This window comes from Scyliorhinus canicula, chromosome 10 (assembly GCF_902713615.1).
Source record: "Scyliorhinus canicula chromosome 10, sScyCan1.1, whole genome shotgun sequence".
NCBI classification, from domain to species: Eukaryota; Metazoa; Chordata; class Chondrichthyes; order Carcharhiniformes; family Scyliorhinidae; genus Scyliorhinus; species Scyliorhinus canicula.
The window spans coordinates 147,264,174-147,282,724 of NC_052155.1; the positions used below are offsets into that span (position 1 = coordinate 147,264,174).

General features: G+C 46.7%; 1 protein-coding gene across 10 annotated transcripts in view; it reads left to right on the forward strand.

The window, feature by feature from the left end:
• lrrfip2 (leucine rich repeat (in FLII) interacting protein 2) overlaps positions 1-18,551 on the forward strand; it is a 261,526-nt gene that overhangs the window by 218,589 nt on the left and 24,386 nt on the right. For 8 of the 10 annotated variants that reach the window (XM_038809832.1, XM_038809829.1, XM_038809830.1 and 5 more), the window contains 3 exons: positions 7,509-7,601; positions 8,065-8,157; positions 14,632-14,764. In XM_038809832.1, the coding sequence (XP_038665760.1) occupies positions 7,509-7,601; positions 8,065-8,157; positions 14,632-14,764 (319 nt within the window). The remainder of the gene's footprint in view (positions 1-7,508; positions 7,602-8,064; positions 8,158-14,631; positions 14,765-18,551) is intronic. The other 2 variants (XM_038809837.1, XM_038809838.1) reach the window with 1 other exon arrangement.

The following is an 18,551-nucleotide window of genomic DNA, read 5'->3' on the forward strand; positions in this document are numbered from 1 at the left end:
TATTTCGAGACCCCAGAAGCGGCCAAGACTTCATTAAGGAGCATAAACTGGGGGAGAACTGAGTGGACAATGCTTGGGAACTGGGGTGCTGGCACATTGTAATGGTTGGGAGCATGTTTGAAGTGGATGTAGGGATTGGGGGATTTTCGCCTTTTTTTGGGATGGGGGGTGGTTTCTGTTCAATGTTGAGATTGTAAGGAGTTGAAGGGGTGAAAGGTTTATGTGGGGATGGATGTTCCCATCCCCCCTCCTGTTTTATGGGACTGTTTGTGTTTAACATCTGTTTGTTTCCTTTGGAGAAGGATACCTGGAGTTTAGGAGAAGGCCTTGTTTGGGTGGGGGAGGGTAAGGCCAGCAGGAAGCCTTCTTCGTGGAGCTGAGGAGTGGGGCGGGGATGGGGGGGTCATTAGGATGTGCCTTTGGGCAGGGGCAGCCGCGATCACAGGTTATGTTGGCGAACGGAAGTGAGGTGGCGGGGGAGAAGGCCAAGAGGGGTGGCCAGGGGGAAAGGGGAAGTGGGGGGGGGAGAAGAAGGGGAAAAGCGGGGGGGGGGGGGGGGGGGGGGGGGGGGGGCGGTGAGAGATGAGATGGTCAAGGGCGAACAAAGGAGTCACCTGGGATGGGCGAGGTACAGAGTGGAATTAAAGGTGCAGGAGTTAAATGGGGAAGATGACAGATGGTAGAGGGGATTCGAGGCGCTAGCCTCCGGTAAGATTGGTAACGTGGAACGTCTGGAAACTGAATGGTCCGGTTAAATGGTCGCGGGTGTTCGCACACCACAGGAGCTTGAAAGCGGGGGTGTCTTTTTGCAGGAGACACACCTCCGTGTGAAGGACCAGGTTATGTTAAGGAAGAGGTGGGTCGAGCAGGTTTTTCACTCGGGGGTGTGATTTGAAATCGAGGGATGTGCCGATTTTAATGAGCAAAAATGGGATTTGTGAGTACGAAGGAAGTGAGGTATCCAGGTGGGAGATATGTGATTGTGAGTAGGGTATTGGAAGGGGCATGGGAGTGTTGGTGAATGAGTATGCACCAAATTGGGATGATGTGGGTTTTATCAGGCGGTTGCTGGCAGCAATCCCGGATTTGGTCACGTACCAGTTGATCATGGGAGGAGATTTTAACTGTGTCCTGGAGCCGAGGGTGGATAGATCGAGCCCCAGGTCGATGGGTAGGGTACGAATGACAAGGGAGCTGGGGGGGGGGTTTATGGAGAGGATGGGTATGGTGGATCCATGGCGCTTTCAGAACCCAGGGGGAAGGGAGTATTCCTTCTTTTCACACGTCTATAAGGTGTATTTAAGGATTGATTACTTTGTAATGAATCAGGAGATTTTGGTTGGGTTGGAGGGAGCAGAGTATGCGGGGAATCGTTATCTTGGACCATGCATCCCACTGGCTGGATATTCGGTTCAGTACGGGACGAGAGCAGAGGCCGGGGTCAAGGTTTGACTCGGGGTTGTTGGCAGATAGAGGTTTTTGTGATGAGGTGCGGTTGGTGATTAGGGATTATGTGGAGTTCAATCAGAATGGGGAGGTGTCGGCGGGCATTCTTTGGGAAGCAGTGGTCCGGGGAGAAATTATCTAATTTACGGTTCGTGCGAATAAGGAAAAGATGGCGGAATGTGACCGTCTAGTGAGCGGGATAGTGGTGGTGGACCAGGAATATTCGAGGGTGCCCACCGTGGAGGGATTGGCGAGGAGGAATAAGTTGCAGGGGCAATTTGTCAGGCTGACAACGGGGAGTGCGTAGGGCAACTGCATAGGGCAAGAGGGGTGCAATACGAGCATGGGGAGAAGGCGAGCCGCATGCTGGCACACCAGCTGCGGAGGCAAGCTGCGTCCAGGGAAATATTGACGATCCGGACAAGGGCTGGGGATGTGGGGCGCGATTCTCCGCTCCCCACGCTGGGTGGGAGAATTGCGGGAGGGCCGGGCGACTCATTTCACACCCACCTGGCACCCTCCCCTGCTCGGAAGAATCGCCGCTCGCCATTTTTCACGGCGACCGGCGATTCTCCTACCCGGATGAGCCAAGCGGCCTGCCGTTCGCGACCGTTTCACGACGGCTGCAACGACACCTGGTTGCTGCCGTCGTGAACATGGGCGCCAAAGGCCCGTTTGAAGTTGTGGGGGGTGGAGAGGGGAGTGAGCACATCGGCCGTGCTCGGGAGGGGACTCAAAGCGACGCACTCTTTCCCCTCTTCCGCCCCGCAAGATCAAGCAGCTACGTCTTGCGGGGCAGCGGAGGGGAAGATGGCCACCACGCATGTGCGAGTTTGAGCCGTCAGCCGCCCATGCGCGGGTTGGAGCCGGCCAACCTGCGCATGCGTGGCTGACGTCACTTAGGCACGCCGGCCGCGTCATTCTCAGCGCGCCGCCTTGACGCAAGCGTCAAGGCCCGGCTGCCGAGAATAACGGAGCGCCGCTCCTAGCCCCCCGGGTGGGGGTGATTAATGTGAGAGGAACGGCCTCCGAGGCCGTCGTGAAACTCGGCCAAGTTCACGACAGCCTTCCCGATTTTTCCCAGGAGCGGAGAATTCCCCCGTGGTGTCAGAGCCAGGCAAGATAACATAGAACATTACAGCGCAGTACGGGCCCTTCGGCCCTCGATGTTGCGCCAACCTGTGAAACCATCTGAAGCCTATCTGACCTACACTATTCCATTTCATCCATATGTCTATCCAGTGACCACTTAAATGCCCTTAAAGTTGGCGAGTCTACTACTGTTGCAGGCAGGGCGTTCCACACCCCTGAGCCACCTATCCGTCAAAAGGGTGTATGTTGCATCAGGAAGCTGTAGAAGGGGCCACCCACCATGTAGAGCGAGGAGGTCAGGCCCAGAATGTCTTGGCCCAGAGGGTGGAGTTGGGCAAGAAGCCAGGAAAGGAGCTATGCCATATCATCGAGAGACAGGAAGTAGGGAAGGGACTTCACCACGAAGAGGGAGTGCTGACGTTTCGGGAAGGACCCAGCCCAGGACCCCACACTATCAACGGGGAAGGGCGTTCTGGGGGTGGACGGTTGAGACTGTTGGTGCTTTACCTTTGCTTATGCTCTTGCAGCCTTCAGCTAGGTCCAAAGTGAAGAAATTGTCAACAAAACAAAAATAGAACAGTTTTCACACAAGTTCTGACATGAGATACACAAGAAAGGAGTTATTGGGGAATCTGTTGCATCATAGAACATAGAACACTACAGCGCAGTACGGGCCCTTCGGCCCTCGATGTTGCGCCGACCTGTGAAACCATCTGAAGCCTATCTGACCTACACTATTCCATTTTCATCCATATGTCTATCCAGTGACCACTTAAATGCCCTTAAAGTTGGCGAGTCTACTACTGTTGCAGGCAGGGCGTTCCACACCCCTACTACTCTCTGAGTAAAGAAACTGCCTCTGACATCTGTCCTATATCTACCACCCCTCAATTTAAAGCTATGTCCCCTCGTGTTGGTCATCACCATCCGAGGAAAAAGACTCTCACTGTCCACCCTATCTAACCCTCTGACTATCTTATATGTCTCTATTAAGTCACCTCTCAGCCTTCTCCTCTCTAACAAAAACAACCTCAAGTCCCTGAGCCTTTCCTCGTAAGACCTTCCCTCCATACCAGGCAACATCCTAGTAAATCTCCTCTGAACCCTTTCCAAAGCTTCCACATCCTTCCTATAATGTGGTGACCAGAACTGCACGCAGTACTCCAGGTGCGGCCGCACCAGAGTTATGTACAGCTGCAGCATGACCTTGTGGCTCCGAAACTCAATCCCCCTGCTGATAAAGGCTAGCACACCATATGCCTTCTTAACAGCCCTATTAACCTGGGTGGCAACTTTCAGGGATTTATGTACCTGGATGCCGAGATCTCTGTTCATCTACACTACCAAGAATCTTGCCATTAGCCCAGTACTCTGCATTCCTGTTACTCCTTCCAAAGTGAACCACCTCACACTTTTCCGCATTAAACTCCATCTGCCACCTCTCAGCCCAGCTCTGCAGCTTATCTATGTCCCTCTGTATCCTATAACATCCTTCAGCACTATCCACAACTCCACCGACCTTCGTGTCATCTGCAAATTTACTAACCCATCCTTCTACTCCCTCTTCCAGGTCATTTATAAAAATGACAAACAGCAGTGGCCCCAAAACAGATCCTTGCGGTACACCACTAGTAACTGAACTCCAGGATGAACATTTGCCATCAACCACCACCCTCTGTCTTCTTTCAGCTAGTCAATTACTGATCCAAACCGCTAAATTACCTTCAATCCCATTATTCCTTAGAGTATTACCAGGGACTTCATGAGGCAGACCCAGGAGGAGAGGAAGGGGACATGGGTTGGTTTCTGGAGGAGCTTGAATTTCCCCAGGTGAAGGAAGGAAAGAGGCAGGCATTGGAGGAACCCCTGGGGCTGAGGGAGGTGCTGGATAGTATCAGGGGTATGAAGTCCGGGAAGGCCCCTGGGCCGGATGGGTACCCGGCAAAATTTTATAAGGAATTTGCGGCGGACCTGGCACCACAAATGTTGGGGGCATTTAATGAAGCACTGGAGAAGGGGGAGTTGCCGGTGATGATGAAGTAATCACACTAATCCCCAAAAAAAGGAAGGATCCGGTGGAATGTGGGTTGTACAGACACACATCACTATTGAACAGCGATGTGAAAGTATTGGCTAGGTTGTTGGCGGGGAGGATGGAGGATTGTGTCCCTGGGGTTGCTGCAGGAGATCAAACAGGCTTCGGGAAGGGCAGGCAGCTCGCAAGTAATATAAGATGGCTGTTGAATGTGGTGATGAATCCGTCGAGAGCTCTGGTACCGGAGGTGGTGGTGTCCATGGAGGCGGAAAAAGCATTTGATCGGGTGGAGTGGCGGTACTTTTTCGAAGTTTTGGGAAGGTTTGTGTTTGGGCCAAGATTTGTGGCATGGGTGCAGTTGCTCTATGTGGCACCAAGAGTGAGGGTGAGGACAAATGATACAAGCTCACGAAGCTTGGACTTACACAGGGGTATGAGGCAGGGATGCCCGCTGTCGCCGCTGCAGTTTGCGCTGGCCATAGAGCCATTGGCGATGACTCTCGGGGTCGGCAGAGTGGCAGGGGATAATGAGGAGACAGAGGGAGCCTTGGGCGTTGCTCTGTGCCGATGATCTCATGCTGTATGTTTCGGATCTGTTGGAGAGTATGGGAAGGATTATGGGCCTGTTGGGGAGGTTTGGAGGGTTCTTGGAATACAAGCTGAATGTAGGGAAAAGCAAAGTATTCCTGGTGAATGAGCTGGCACAGCGGGCTAATTTAGAGGGGATGCCATTTACGGTAGCGAGGGATAGGTTTAGGTACTTGGGGATTCAGGTAGCGAGGGAACGGACGGGGCTCCATGTGGAACTTAACGAAGCTGGTGGAGGAGGCCAGGGAGGATCTTAAGAGGTGCGATACACTGCACTTAATGTTGGCGGGGAGAGTCCAAGTGGTGAAAATGAATATTCTGCCGAGGTTCTTGTTTATCATTCAGGCTCTCCCGATCTTTATACCAAAGGCCTTTTTTCGGAAAGTGGACACAATCATCTCTGACTTTGTATGGGCAGGGAAGGTGCCAAGGGTGGGGAGGACCCTGCTACAGAGGCAGCAGGGGGGGGTTGGCGTTGCCAAACTTGCTTCATTATTATTGGGCAGCGAATGTGGACAAGTTGCTACGGTAGTGGGAAGGAGAAGGGGTAGAGTGGGTTAGGATGGAGGAGGAATCTTGTAAGGGGTCTAGTTTGAGGGCTATGGTGACGGCAGCATTGCCAATGGCTCCGAGTAGGTATTCAGGGAGCCCAGTGGTGCAGTCCACGGTGAAGATATGGAATCAGCTGAGGAGGCATTTTAGGGTGGAAGGGCTGTCGGGGCTAACGCCGCTGTGCAAGGATCATGGGTTTGGGGGGGGGGGGGGGGGGGTGGGGGGAAGGGAGCATGGATGATGTATACAGGAGGTGGAGGGAAGTGGGGCTGGTGAAGGTGAGGGATTTGTATTTGGAGGAAGAGTTCGACTGTCTGGAGGAGCTAAGGGGGAGGGTAGAGCTGCCGGGGGGTACTGAGTTCAGATATCTACAGGTTAGGGACTTTGCATGAAAGGTCTATAAGGGGTTCCCTCAGTTGCCGGGATATACCCTGCTGGAGCGACTGCTGCTTCCGGATGTGGAAGGGGAGGGAAGAATTTGGGATATATATAAGTGGCTGGGGGAGCAGGGAGACGAGCGGGTGGTGAAGATCAAGGAAGAATGGGAAGTGGAGTTGGGAATGGAGATCATTTGGGGAGTATGAAGTGAGGCACTGCGAAGTGTAAACGGGACCTCCTCTTGTGCAAGGTTGAGCCTGATACAGTTTAAGGTGGTGGACAGGGTGCATGCGACTCAGGGGGTGGCAGATGAGTGTGAGAGGTGTGGGCGGGGGCCAGCGAATCATGCGCACATGTTTTGTGGTTTTGAAAAATTGTGAAGATTCTGGGCGTGAGTGTTCGCGGTCTTAGCCAGGATAGTGGAGGAGGGAGTGGACCCAGACCCTTTGGTGGCGATATTTTGGGTTTCAGAGAAGCCGGAGCTCATGGAGAGGAGGAAGGCCGATGCCCTTCGCCTCTCTGACTGCACGGCGACGCATTTTGTTGGAGTGGCGGTCGGCATCGCCACCGGGGGTAAGAGCATGGTTGGGTGACCTGTATGACTTCCTGCAGTTAGAGAAGATAACGTATATGAGTTCAGGGGCTCAGCAGGGGAGTTTGAGAAAAGGTGGGGGGTGTTTGTGACTGTGTTTGAGGAGCTGTTCCTCGCAGGGGAGTGGAAGGGGGAGGGGTGATTGGGAGGGGGGTTGAAGAAGGAGGAAAATCTGTACAAACTGTATAGTTGATTGTTGGGAAGAATGTTTCCCGAGCTGTTTATTTGCTGTAACCTACTTTGATACAAATTTGAATAAAAAAACAATAAACGTATACACCACTATAGTAATCCCGAGTTGCAGAATGGCCTGAACTTTTCATACTTCAGCTGCTATTATCTTCAGCAATCGCGGGGAAATGATCAGACACACCTAATAGTTAAGAAAGGTTGGGAAAGTTTATGTATTATTAGATTCTCGAGCCTTATTAGCTCCATTTTAAACAGATCAATTGCACACCATTTATGTCTGTAATCTAAACTTGCATCCTGTTTCAGCAGTCTGCTGATTTGTCTCCTTCGGGAATGACTGAAAAAGCCTGGGCAAATGTAACAAACTTCCTCCTTCGTCAATGAATCTTGGCTACTTAAATGAGGAAAACTTTATATAGTACAGCTGACATCTAACAACATCTGTAATTCTTCTACAAATGTGGTGTATTTATCTTTCTGCTGTCTTCTATTTTTTAATTGTGCACTATTATGGCCTAGTCTGTTCATTTTACTGAAGCCCTTTAAAAACATCTTTTTCTCTTAACTGCCTAATCTGTTTTATGCTCTGATCAATGTTGAACTTCCCTTCCTCGCCTGTGGCTTTTTCTGTAGGAGAACAAGTGTCTGCAGCAGAGGGTGGACACCCTCACCAGGGATGTATTTGATCTGCAGGAAACTGTCAACTGGAAAGAGAAAAAAATTGGGGTAGGAGGTCATATTGAGCAGTGGTTGCATGGGGTGATATTTGTTGACTAGGTCGTAAATGTGATGTCCCGTTCTACTATTCAGTGTGTTGGAGCATGATATACTGACTAAAGAATTTAAGCAAAAGACAAACTACCTCATTGCAAATATCTTTAGTGTGCATGTTGAATGTAGTTTTCCCATTTGTCTTCACTACATAATGTATCACGTAGAATTACCGTTGTGGTTTATTTGCTTAATCAAACATTTCAGAGCATGTGACAGATTACAAAAGTTGTGCACTGTGAAGGCGAGGTTAATGTTGAGAAATTGTAGTTGAAAATGAGATTTTGTTTTCCAAACTTCGACCCATTGCTTTCTCACTTCCTACTGTCTCATCTGCTATATTCATGTCTTTGTTCAATTTACATACACTTTCTTTTCTCTGCCATGTCCTTTATCCTGCTTGCTGCCCTGTGCTCAGGCTCTAGAGAGGCAGAAAGACTACTTTGACTGCATTAGGAAAGAGCGTGATGAACTGAGAGATGAGTTGGCTGATCTGAGTGAAAGCAAAAAGGTAGGACATGTATGCGGTTTGGGCTAAACCGTGTTGAAGATTCATTTTTTGAGGCTTTTGGTTAAAAGGTGGTTGGCAGCAATAAAAGGTGTGACTGAAAATTGAATTATACATCATTTAATTTTAAAGTGTGCATAACTATTATTTGCAAGTTTCAATATTACAAACCAGTCTCTTCCATTTCTCACTAACATAAGATTGAGGATGTTTAATGAATACTGTGGGTGAATTCCTTTTCAAATAAATTTTACTTTGTGTTTTTGTTTAACTATCTTTGAATTTGGAATACAAGTTCACCCTCCTCCCACCAAAGAATGTGCTATTGTTTTTTTTTAAAGTTAAGATTTGCAATGGTATAATAAAACTACCTCTGCAATAATAAAATAGAAAATTAGCATTTCCATTTAAAATAGAAAGCTGTGCTTGTCTCTCACTCCCTGATTAATGTTCACCTTCGTTTTACTGACTCTTCATAGCATTTTCATTCAATGCATGCTTTTCATTGTTGGATCATGTCTGGAGGCAGATCTAGCTGATCATGTTCGTGTAGCACTCCATCCACTCATTTTTCTCTCTTTCATGATTTGACTATTTCAGTTTACAAAATAATGCATCAATCTGGGACTTGGTACTATTTAGCTGGGCTTGTACAAGCTACATGTAATCTGTTTTATGAGAAGTGAGGTAGTGACGTAGTGGTATTTTCACTGGACTAGTAATCCAGAGACTCAGGTAATGCTCTGGGATCGCGGTTTGAATCCCACCAGGACAGATGGTGAAATTTGTATTGAATAAAAATCTGAAATTATAAGTCTAATGATGACCATGCCACTATCGCCAATTGGCTTAAAAACCCATCTGGTTCACTAATGTCTATCACGAAAGTCCCGGAAGACATGCTGCTCGGTAATTTGGACATTCTGAATTCTCCCTCCGTGTACCCGAACAGGCGCCGGAATGTGGCGACTAGAGGATTTTCAGATAAAGACTCTAAAGGAAGAAAGTGTGGTTGTGAGGTGGATCGGTGTAGTGAGAATATTCTAGAGCTTGGGGGCCTAGGCAACTGAAGGCACAGCTATCAATGGTGGAGCAAAGTTTTAAATTGAGAATGCACAAGTGGAACTATGAGGGTTGTCTGGTTGAGGGAGGTTGCAGTGATAGGGAGGGGAGAGGCTATGAAGGAATTTGAAAACAAGAATGAGAATTTGAAAATGATGGCACCACTGACCAACACTGACCTCACCTCAGAAATGAGCCAATGTTTTCATGTGGTAACTACTCAATTGTTTAATCTTCTGAAGTAACTCTTTTAATTTAGTGTTGCCTTAATTTGAGGAACCACTCTGGCACTGGCAAACAGCTGGCTTGTAGTGCAGAACAAGGCCAGCAGCGCGGGTTCAATTCCCGCACCGGCCTCCCCGAATAGGTGCCAGAATATGGCGACTAGGGGCTTTTCACAGTAAATTAATTGAAGCCTACTTGTGACAATAAGCGATTGTTATTGTTATTATTACTCAAAACTTTGTGCTGGATTTCAGAATCATAGAACAGTTACAGCACAAAAGGAGACTGATCAGCCCGTCATGTGTGTGCTGTCTGTCTGAAGGTGCAGTTCACCCTCGTGCCAGTCCCCTGCCTTCTCCCTATCGCCCTGCACATTCTTCCTTTTCAGATAATACAATTTGATTTTGAATGCCTTGATTGAAGTGGCTTCCACCATACACTGAGGCAGTGCATTCCAGATCCTAACTTTGCTTCTTGAATATGTTTCTCCTCATGTTGCCAATATACTTTCTCTCAGACATGGATGAATTCTGTCTCATTTAGCTCCCAGTACCAGTTCAGTGGGTGAGTATGTTTGTTAACTATTGATGCAAATCCTGCAGAACTTAGGTCTATGGCTGCTTCTGAATGGACCCAAGGTAAATGAATTGTTTAAAAATAATGATCATATATATAAAGGAGTAAGGTAATGTGGAGATGAAGCAAATTCCAGCATATGCACTATGTATTTCACAATTTTCATCTGATATTCTGTGTGAAGTACTAATTTGTGCTGAGAATATCCAAAGCAAAGAAGTGTGTCAAGTCGTCAGGAATTTTAGAATCAGAAAATCAATATCTGGAGCAATATGTTGATGCCAACCTGGAGAAGAATGGACTAACAGTCCAAAGATGTGCAGGTTAGGTGGATTGGCCATGCTAAATTTCCCTTAGTTTCCAAAATTGCCCTTGGTGTTGGGTGGGGTTACTGAGTTATGGGGATAGGGTGGAGGTGTTGACCTTGGGTAGGATGCTCTTTCCAAGAGCCGGTGCAGACTCGATGGGCCGAATGGCCTCCTTCTGCGCTGTAAACTCGCTGTATCTCCCTCTCTCTGTAACCCAGCTGTCACAGCAGATCATAGAACCATAGAACCGTAAGTGCCAGCTACAAACAGAAAATGCTGAAAGTGTTGCAAAGGTTTTCAAAACCAAGCCATGAGCTAACATGTGAACCAGAGAGCAATGTTAACATCAGTTTCTAGAAAAGTGTCATTGATGGTTATCTTGGCAGATACAATATACATCACATGTATTTATAATAAGAGGAAAGAAATGAGTAAACTTGGGCATGACTGATCTTCTTAGCAGCATCATTGAGCAGCGTAATGAATGAATTAGCTCCATGCATCACTGCTGACCTTTTGAGGAAATTGTATATTACAAGTAATTGAAATACCATATGCTTCTGTGTCTCATGCTGCCTTTTTGTTCAAACATATTTTCATGTTTCTGAAGATAAATACATATAATAAACAGGGAGTAAGGTAAAAGAGGTGGTGGAGTTGCAATACTGGTTTACAGAACATATTACAGCTGTACAGAGGGAGGATACCATGGAAGAATCAAGTAACGAGGCACTGTGAGTAGAGCTCAGAAACAGGAAGAGGGCAGTCACTATGATGGGGGTGTACTACAGGCCTCCCAACAGCCACGGAAAGTTGAAGAACAGATATGTAAGCAGATTTTGGATAGATGTAGAAATAATAGGGTTGTTGTAGTGGGAGACTTTGATTTTCCTCATATTGACTGGAAATCCCTTGGAGCTAGGGGTCTGGATGGTGAGGAATTTGTTAAGTGTGTCCAAGTAGGTTTTTTGGAACAATATGTGGACAGTCCGCCTAGAGACAGGGCTACATTGCACCTAGTACTAGGGAACAGCCCGGCCAGGTCATCAAAGTTGCAGTGGGAGAACATATGGCGAACGGTGACCACAATTCCGTAAGCTTTCGGATACTCATGGAAAAGGAGGAGTGTTGTCCTTGGGTTAAGGTGCTAAATTGGGGGAAGGCTAACTACAACCAGATCAGGCAGGATTTGGATGCTGTTGTTTGGGAGAGGCTGTTTGAGGGTAAATCCACATTTGGCATGTGGGAGTCTTTTGAGGAATGGTTGATGGGAGTGCAGGACAGACATGTGCTGGTAAAAAGGAAGGGCAGGAAAGGCAGGATTCGGGAACCATGGATGACCAGGGAATTTGAGAACCTAGTCAAAAAGAAAGAAAATGCATATGTGAGGTATAGGCAACCAAAAACTGATAAAGCACTTGAGGAATACAAGGAAAATAAAAAAAGAGCTCAAGCAGGGAGTTAGGAGGGCAAAATGGGGTCCCGAAATATCCTTTGTAGACAGGATTAAGGAGAATCCCAAGGCATTTTATACATATATTAGGAACAAGAGGGTAGCTAGAGAAAAAGTTGGTTCACTCGAGGACAAAGGAGGGAAATTATGTGTAGAACCAGAGGAAGTAGGTGAGATCCTTAATGAGTATTTTGCATCGGTATTCACAAAGGAGAGGGACATGTTGATTGGTGGTGTCTCAGAGGGATGTATAAACACTTTAGAATAGGTAGTTATTATGAGGGAGGAAGTGCTAAGTGTGTTAAAAAGCATTAAGGTAGTCAAATCCGCAGGCCATATGACATCTATCCCAGATTACTGAGGGAGACAAGAAATGAAATCGCTGTGCCTCTGACAGAAATCTTTGTGTCCTCATTGGCCACAGGTGAGATCCCAGAGGATTGGAGGATAGCCAATGTTGTACCGTTATTTAAGGGTTGCAAGGATAATCCGGGTAATTATAGGCCAGTGAGCTTAAAGTCAGTGATAGTGAAATTGTTGGAAAAGATTCTCTGAGATGGGATCTATGTACATTTGGAGCTGAATGGTCTTATTAGTGACACACAGCATGGTTTTGTGCGAGGGAGGTCATGTCTCACTAATTTGATTCAATTGTTTGAGGAGGTGACAAAAATGATTGACAAGGGAAGGGCTGTGGATGTTGTCTATCTGGACTTTAATAAAGCATTTGATAAGGTCCTTCATCGCAGGCTGGTGCAAAAGATTAGATGACATGGGGTCAGGGGTGAGCTAGCGGGATGGATCCAGAACTGGCTTGGCCATAGAAGACCGAGGGTAGCAGTGGAAGGGTGTTTTTTCCGAATAGAACTAGTGGTGTTCCGCAGGGATCAGTTCTGGGACCTCTGCTCTTCGTAATATATATAAATGACTTGGCAGAAAACGTAGGGGGTCTGATTAGCATGTTTGCGGATGATACTAAGGTTGCAGGAGTTGCGGATAGTGATGAAGATTGTCAGAGAATACAACAGGATATAAATAGGCTGCAAAATTGGATAGAGAAATGGCAATTGGAATTTAACCCGGACAAATGCGAGGCGATGCATTTTGGTAGGTCCAATTCGGGTGGGAGCTATAAAATAAACCATCAGGAGCATAAAGACACAGAGAGATCTGGGCATACAGGTCCACATATCCTTAAAAGTGGCAGCACAGGTGGAAATGGTGGTAAAGAAAGCATATGCATGCTTGCCTCCATAGGACGGGGTTTCGGGTATGAGAGCTCGAAAATTATGTTACAATTATATCAAACGTTGGTTAGGCCACATTTGGAATACTGTGTCCAATTCTGGTCACAGCACTACCAGAAGGACGTGGAGGCTTTGGAGAGAGTACAGAAAAGGTTTACCAGGATGTTGCCAGGTATGGAGGGTGTTAGCTGTGTAGAGAGATTGAATGGGCAGCACAAGTGATTAGCACTGTGGCTTCACAGCGCCAGGGTCCCAGGTTTGATTCCCTGCTGGATCACTCTCTGTGCAGAGTCTGCACGTTCTCCTCGTGTCTGCGTGAGTTTCCTCCGGGTGCTCCGGTTTCCTCCCACAGTCCAAAGATGTGCAGTTTAGGTGGATTGGCCATGATAATTTGCCCTTAGTGACGAAAAAAAAGGTTAGGTGGGGTTATTGGGTTACGGGGATGAGGTGGAATTGAGGGCGTGTGGGTCAGTGCAGACTCGATGGGCCGAATGGCCTCCTCCTGCACTCGTATGTTCTATGCTCAAACTGTGATTGTTCTCCCTAGAAAGGCGGAGGCTGAGGACCGACCTGATAGAATTTTATAAAATTATTAGGGGTATAGGTAGGGTGAACAGTTGGAGGCTTTTTCCTAGGGTGGAAATGACAATTACAAGGGGGCACAAGTTCAAGGTGAGGCGGGGGGGGGGAGGTTCAGTGGAGATGTGTGGGGGAAGATTTTTATACAGAGGGTGGTGGTGGCCTGGAATGAACTGCCAAGTGAGGTGGCCTTTAATACTTAACTAGATAGGCACATAAACAGACGGGGTATAGAAGGATACAGGTGGTTGGTCTAGATAGGACACATGATCGGCGCAGGCTTGGAGGGCAGAAGGGCCTGGCCCTGTGGCTGTACTGTTCTTTGTTCTTTGTTTTACCCGACTCTTTTTTTTAAACTTTGAAATTACTTTGTAGTGTATATTTGCATTTGAATCGGCTTAACATTTATATAAGTTGGTTAGAAACAAGAATTCTTGTATGTGAAATCGTTTTCTTCAGGAAGACGTGTGAAAAGCATGCAGAACATTGGTTTTTAAACCGGTCACATGACCACGGCAATCTACCCCTCAAAGGACAAGTGAATGGTTCAATTTCAATTTTAATCTTCGTATAATGCCCTCAAAAATCTACTTTGCTGGTAAGATCTGTTTGTGGATCTGGAAGCATGGGAAAGTCTGTTTTTAGCATTCCGACCTCATTAACAAAGAAATCTTAAATTGGAACATTTCATTCCGTTAGTGTCAGGTAGTTAGCTGGAGGTACAAGTCTGGCTTCCCCAACCTCAGTATTTCAACTCTGCTAGTGATTATATAAATCGCTGACCAGAAATTATTTTTTTAATGTTGCATGTTTTTGAACGTATCTGATGAAATTTATACCTATGAAGTAGAAGAAAATGATGTAAACTTTTTAGATGTCATTATCATATGTGCTCTTTTAAGAAAAACTGTAGTATTCTGCTTGCAATGTAAAATATACTCCACCGTTTATTCAAGGTAACAGACTGAAATGGTTAGCAGTTGACTATAGAAAATCAGTTGACAGTTTAAATTGTTTTATCTTTCAGAAACACGGTTTGGTTATAATCCCAGAAGGCACACCTAATGGCGATGTAAATCATGAACCAGTTATTGGTGCGATTACAGTTGTGTCTCAAGAGGCTGCTCAAGTGCTCGAAAGTGCAGGAGATGGACCACTAGGTAGTTCTTGTTCAAATTATCTTACCAAATTTAATGAACATCAGAGCTTAACCTTTAACAACTTATTTTGGCTGCTGTCTGCGCTTAAAACATTTAACCTGGCTGGATATCTTGGCTATTTCATAGAATCAGAGAATCCTTACAGCGCAGAAGGAGACCATTCGGCCCATTAAGTGTGCACCGATCCTCTGAAAGAGGGCCCTCCGTCTGCCCACTCCCCCACCCTAACCCCGTAACCCGATCTAACCTGCATATCTCTGGACATTAAGGGACAATTTTAGCAAGGCCAATCCATCTAACATGCACATCTTTGGACTGTGGGAGGAGACTTGAGCACCTGGAAGAAACCCACGCAGACAAGAGGAGAACGTGCAGACTCTACACAGAGTGACCCAAGGCCGGAATTAAACCCGGGTCCCTGGCGCTGTGAGGTAGGCAGCTGTGCTAGCCATCGTGCTGCCATTTTCAATTCGTTCAAGTCAGTATGCCAATTATTCAAGGGCAACACGGTAGCACAAGTGGATAACACTGTGGCTTCACAGAGCCAGGGTCCCAGGTTCAATTCCCAGTGCATTTTATACTCTAGAGCGATAGTAGAGGCTCCAACCTTCTTTCCAGCACCTGGCAGATCAGGAATCTCTCCCTTTTTAGAAAGTATGAGTATACAAATTAGGAGAAGGAGTACACCATTCGGCCCCTTAAACCTGCTCTGCCATTCCATAAGATCATCCTTGTGGCCTCAACTCAGTGTTCTGGCTACTCCCAATAAGCTTTGAGTCCCCTGTTAGTCAAGGAACTATTTACCAATGCTTTAAAAATATTATTGACTCTGCCTCCACTGCTGTCTGGCGAGGAACATTCAAAGATTCACAACCCAGCGTGAGAATAAAATGTCTTTTCTTCCCCATCTTAAATGGGAGACCCCTTATTTTTAAAATCTTTCCCCCTGTGTCAGAAAAGGTTTACAGCAGTTGATGGTCAACATGTTTAGCCACGTTATGCATACAACTGGTTCAGCAGAGTAGGCTAACCAGTTGGCTTGTAATGCAGAACAAGGCCAGCAGCGCGGTTTCAATTCCCGTACAGGCCTCCCGAACAGATGCTGGAATGTGGCGACTAGGGGCTTTTCACAGTAACTTAATTGAAGCCTACTTGTGGCAATAAGTGATTATTATTATTATTATTACTACAACAACCTTCTTTGCTATCATGTCCTAGGGTGGGAATCAAATCTGGGGTTTCTGGCTCGGAGGCAGGGATGCCACCCTCTCTGCTATAAGTTTGCTCCATACTGAAATGTTGGGGGTGTGTGGAGCAGTGGGATGGATAGAGGGCTAGCAATAGGTGGAGATTGACAAAAGTGGCATGGACAAAAAGACAGAGGGAATGTAAATGGGTTATGATGAACTTCTTTAACTGCATGTAAATCAGCTGATTGGTACCCTCTTCACAGAAGAGGCTGGACACAGAAGCAACCACAAGAGAACACTTTTTTAAAAATGTGTTCATGGAATGAGTGTCAGCTGCAAGGCCAACATTTGTTGTCCATCCCAAATTGCTCTTGAGAATGTGGTGGGTGAACTGCCTTTTAGAACTGCCGCAGTCCACATGGTGTAGTTACACCCACACTGCTATTGGGAATGGAATTAGTGTTTGACCCAGTGACAGTGAAGGAATGGCAGTATAGTTCCAAGTCAGAATGTTGTGTGGCTTGCAGGGGAATTTACAGGAAGCGGATGTTCCCATGCATCCACTGTCTTGGATGGTGTGGAACTTATTGTATTGTTGGAGCTGCAGTTACCCACCTAAGTGATGAGTATTCCATCACACTCCTGACTTGTGCTTTGTAGATTGATGGTGGACAGGCTTTGGGAGGGTCAGGCTTGCCGGTTTCTGACCTGCATTTGTAGCCACAGTATTTGCATGGTTCAGTTTAATGTTTTGTAGATGGTAATCACCAGGACATTGATAGTGGGTGGATTCAGTGGTAGAAATGGTTATTTTCACTCTTATTGGAGATGGCATTCCTTTGCAGTGATATTACTTGTCACTTATGAGTCAGAATCTGAATGTTGTCCGGGCCTTGCTGCATATGGACATGAACTTTTTCAGCATCTGAGGAGTCGCAAATGGTGCTGAACGGTGTGCAATCATCAGCTAGCATCCCCATTTCTGACTTTATAATGGAGGGAAGGTTATTGATGAAGCAGCTGGTTGGACAATAGACACTACCTTAAATAACTTAGCGGGCAGCACAGTAGCATAAGTGGATAGCACTGTGGCTTCACAACTCCAGGGTCCCAGGTTCGATTCCCTGCTGGGTCACTGTCTGTGCGGAGCCTGCACGTTCTCCCCGTGTCTGCGTGGGTTTTCTCCAGGTACTCCAGTTTTCTCCCACAGTCCAAAGATGTGCAGGTTAGGTGGATTGGCCATGATAAATTGACCTTAGTGACCAAAAAGGTTAGGAGCGGTTATTGGGTTAAGGGAATAGGGTGGAAGTGAGGGCTTAAGTTGGTCAGTGCAGATTCGATGGGCCGAAAGGCCTCCTTCTGCACTGTATGTTCTAACTCCTGCAATGATGTCCTCGGGCTGAGATGATTGACTTCCAACAACCACAACCATTTACCTTTGTTCTAGGTATAAAATCAACAGGTAGGGTGTTTTTCCCCTAATTCCCATTATCTTCAGTTATATTGTGGCGCCTTGACGTCACACTCGGCCAAATGCTTCCTTGATGTCAAGGACAGTCACCCTCACCGCACCTCACGTCTTGAATTCATGTTTGAATCACTGTGTGTCCTGCTGGAGCCAAACCTGAGTATTACTCAACAGATTATTGCTGAGTGAGTGCCCTTTGATAACACTGTCAATGATGCCTGCCATTGATGATGGATAGTAGACTGATGGGGTGGTAATTGGTCCCATCTTTGAGGATGGGGCTGTTTGTGGCATCTCCTCCCATGGTTAGTTGTTTAATTTTTCACTACTATTCACAAATGGACATGGTAGGTCTGCAGAGCTTTGATTTGATCCCTTTGTTGTGGGATTGCTTTGCTCCATCTATTGCATGTTGCTTCTGCGGTTTATCTGTTTTACCTTCATCAGCTTCGTATGTCATATTTAGATGTTTCTGGTGCTAGCCCTGGCATGCTATTTTGCATTTGTCATTGAACCACGGTTGATTTCCTGGTCGGTTAGTAACGGTAGAGGGAGGGAATATATCATGCCATGAGATAACAGTTTGTGATTTTTTTTTAAATTCATTTTTACGGGCTTCACTGGCTAGGCCAGGATTTATTGCCCATCCCTAATTGCCCTTCAGAAGGTGGCGGTGAGCTACCTTCTTGAAGCACTGCAGTCCATGTGGTATATGTACACCCACTGTGCTATTAGGGAGGATGTTCCAGGATTTGACCCAGAGACTGAAGGAACAATTATGTATTTTCAAGTCAGGATGGTGAATGTCTTGCAATGTTCCCTTGAATCTGCTGCCCTTTACTTTCTATATGGTAGTGGTCATGGGTTTGGAAGATGCTGCCTAAGGAGCCTTGGTGAGTCCTTGCAGTGCTTCTTGTAAATGGTACACACTGCTGCTACTGTGCGTCAGTGGTGGAGGGAATGAATGCTTATGAAAGGGCTGCAAATCAAGCGGGCTGCTTTGTCCTGGATGGTGTTGTGCATCTTGTGTTATTGGAGCAGTACTCATTCAGGCAAGTGGAAAGTATTCCATTACATGCCTGACTTGTGCCTTGTAGATGGTGGGCAGGCTTTGGGGGTCAGGAGGTTA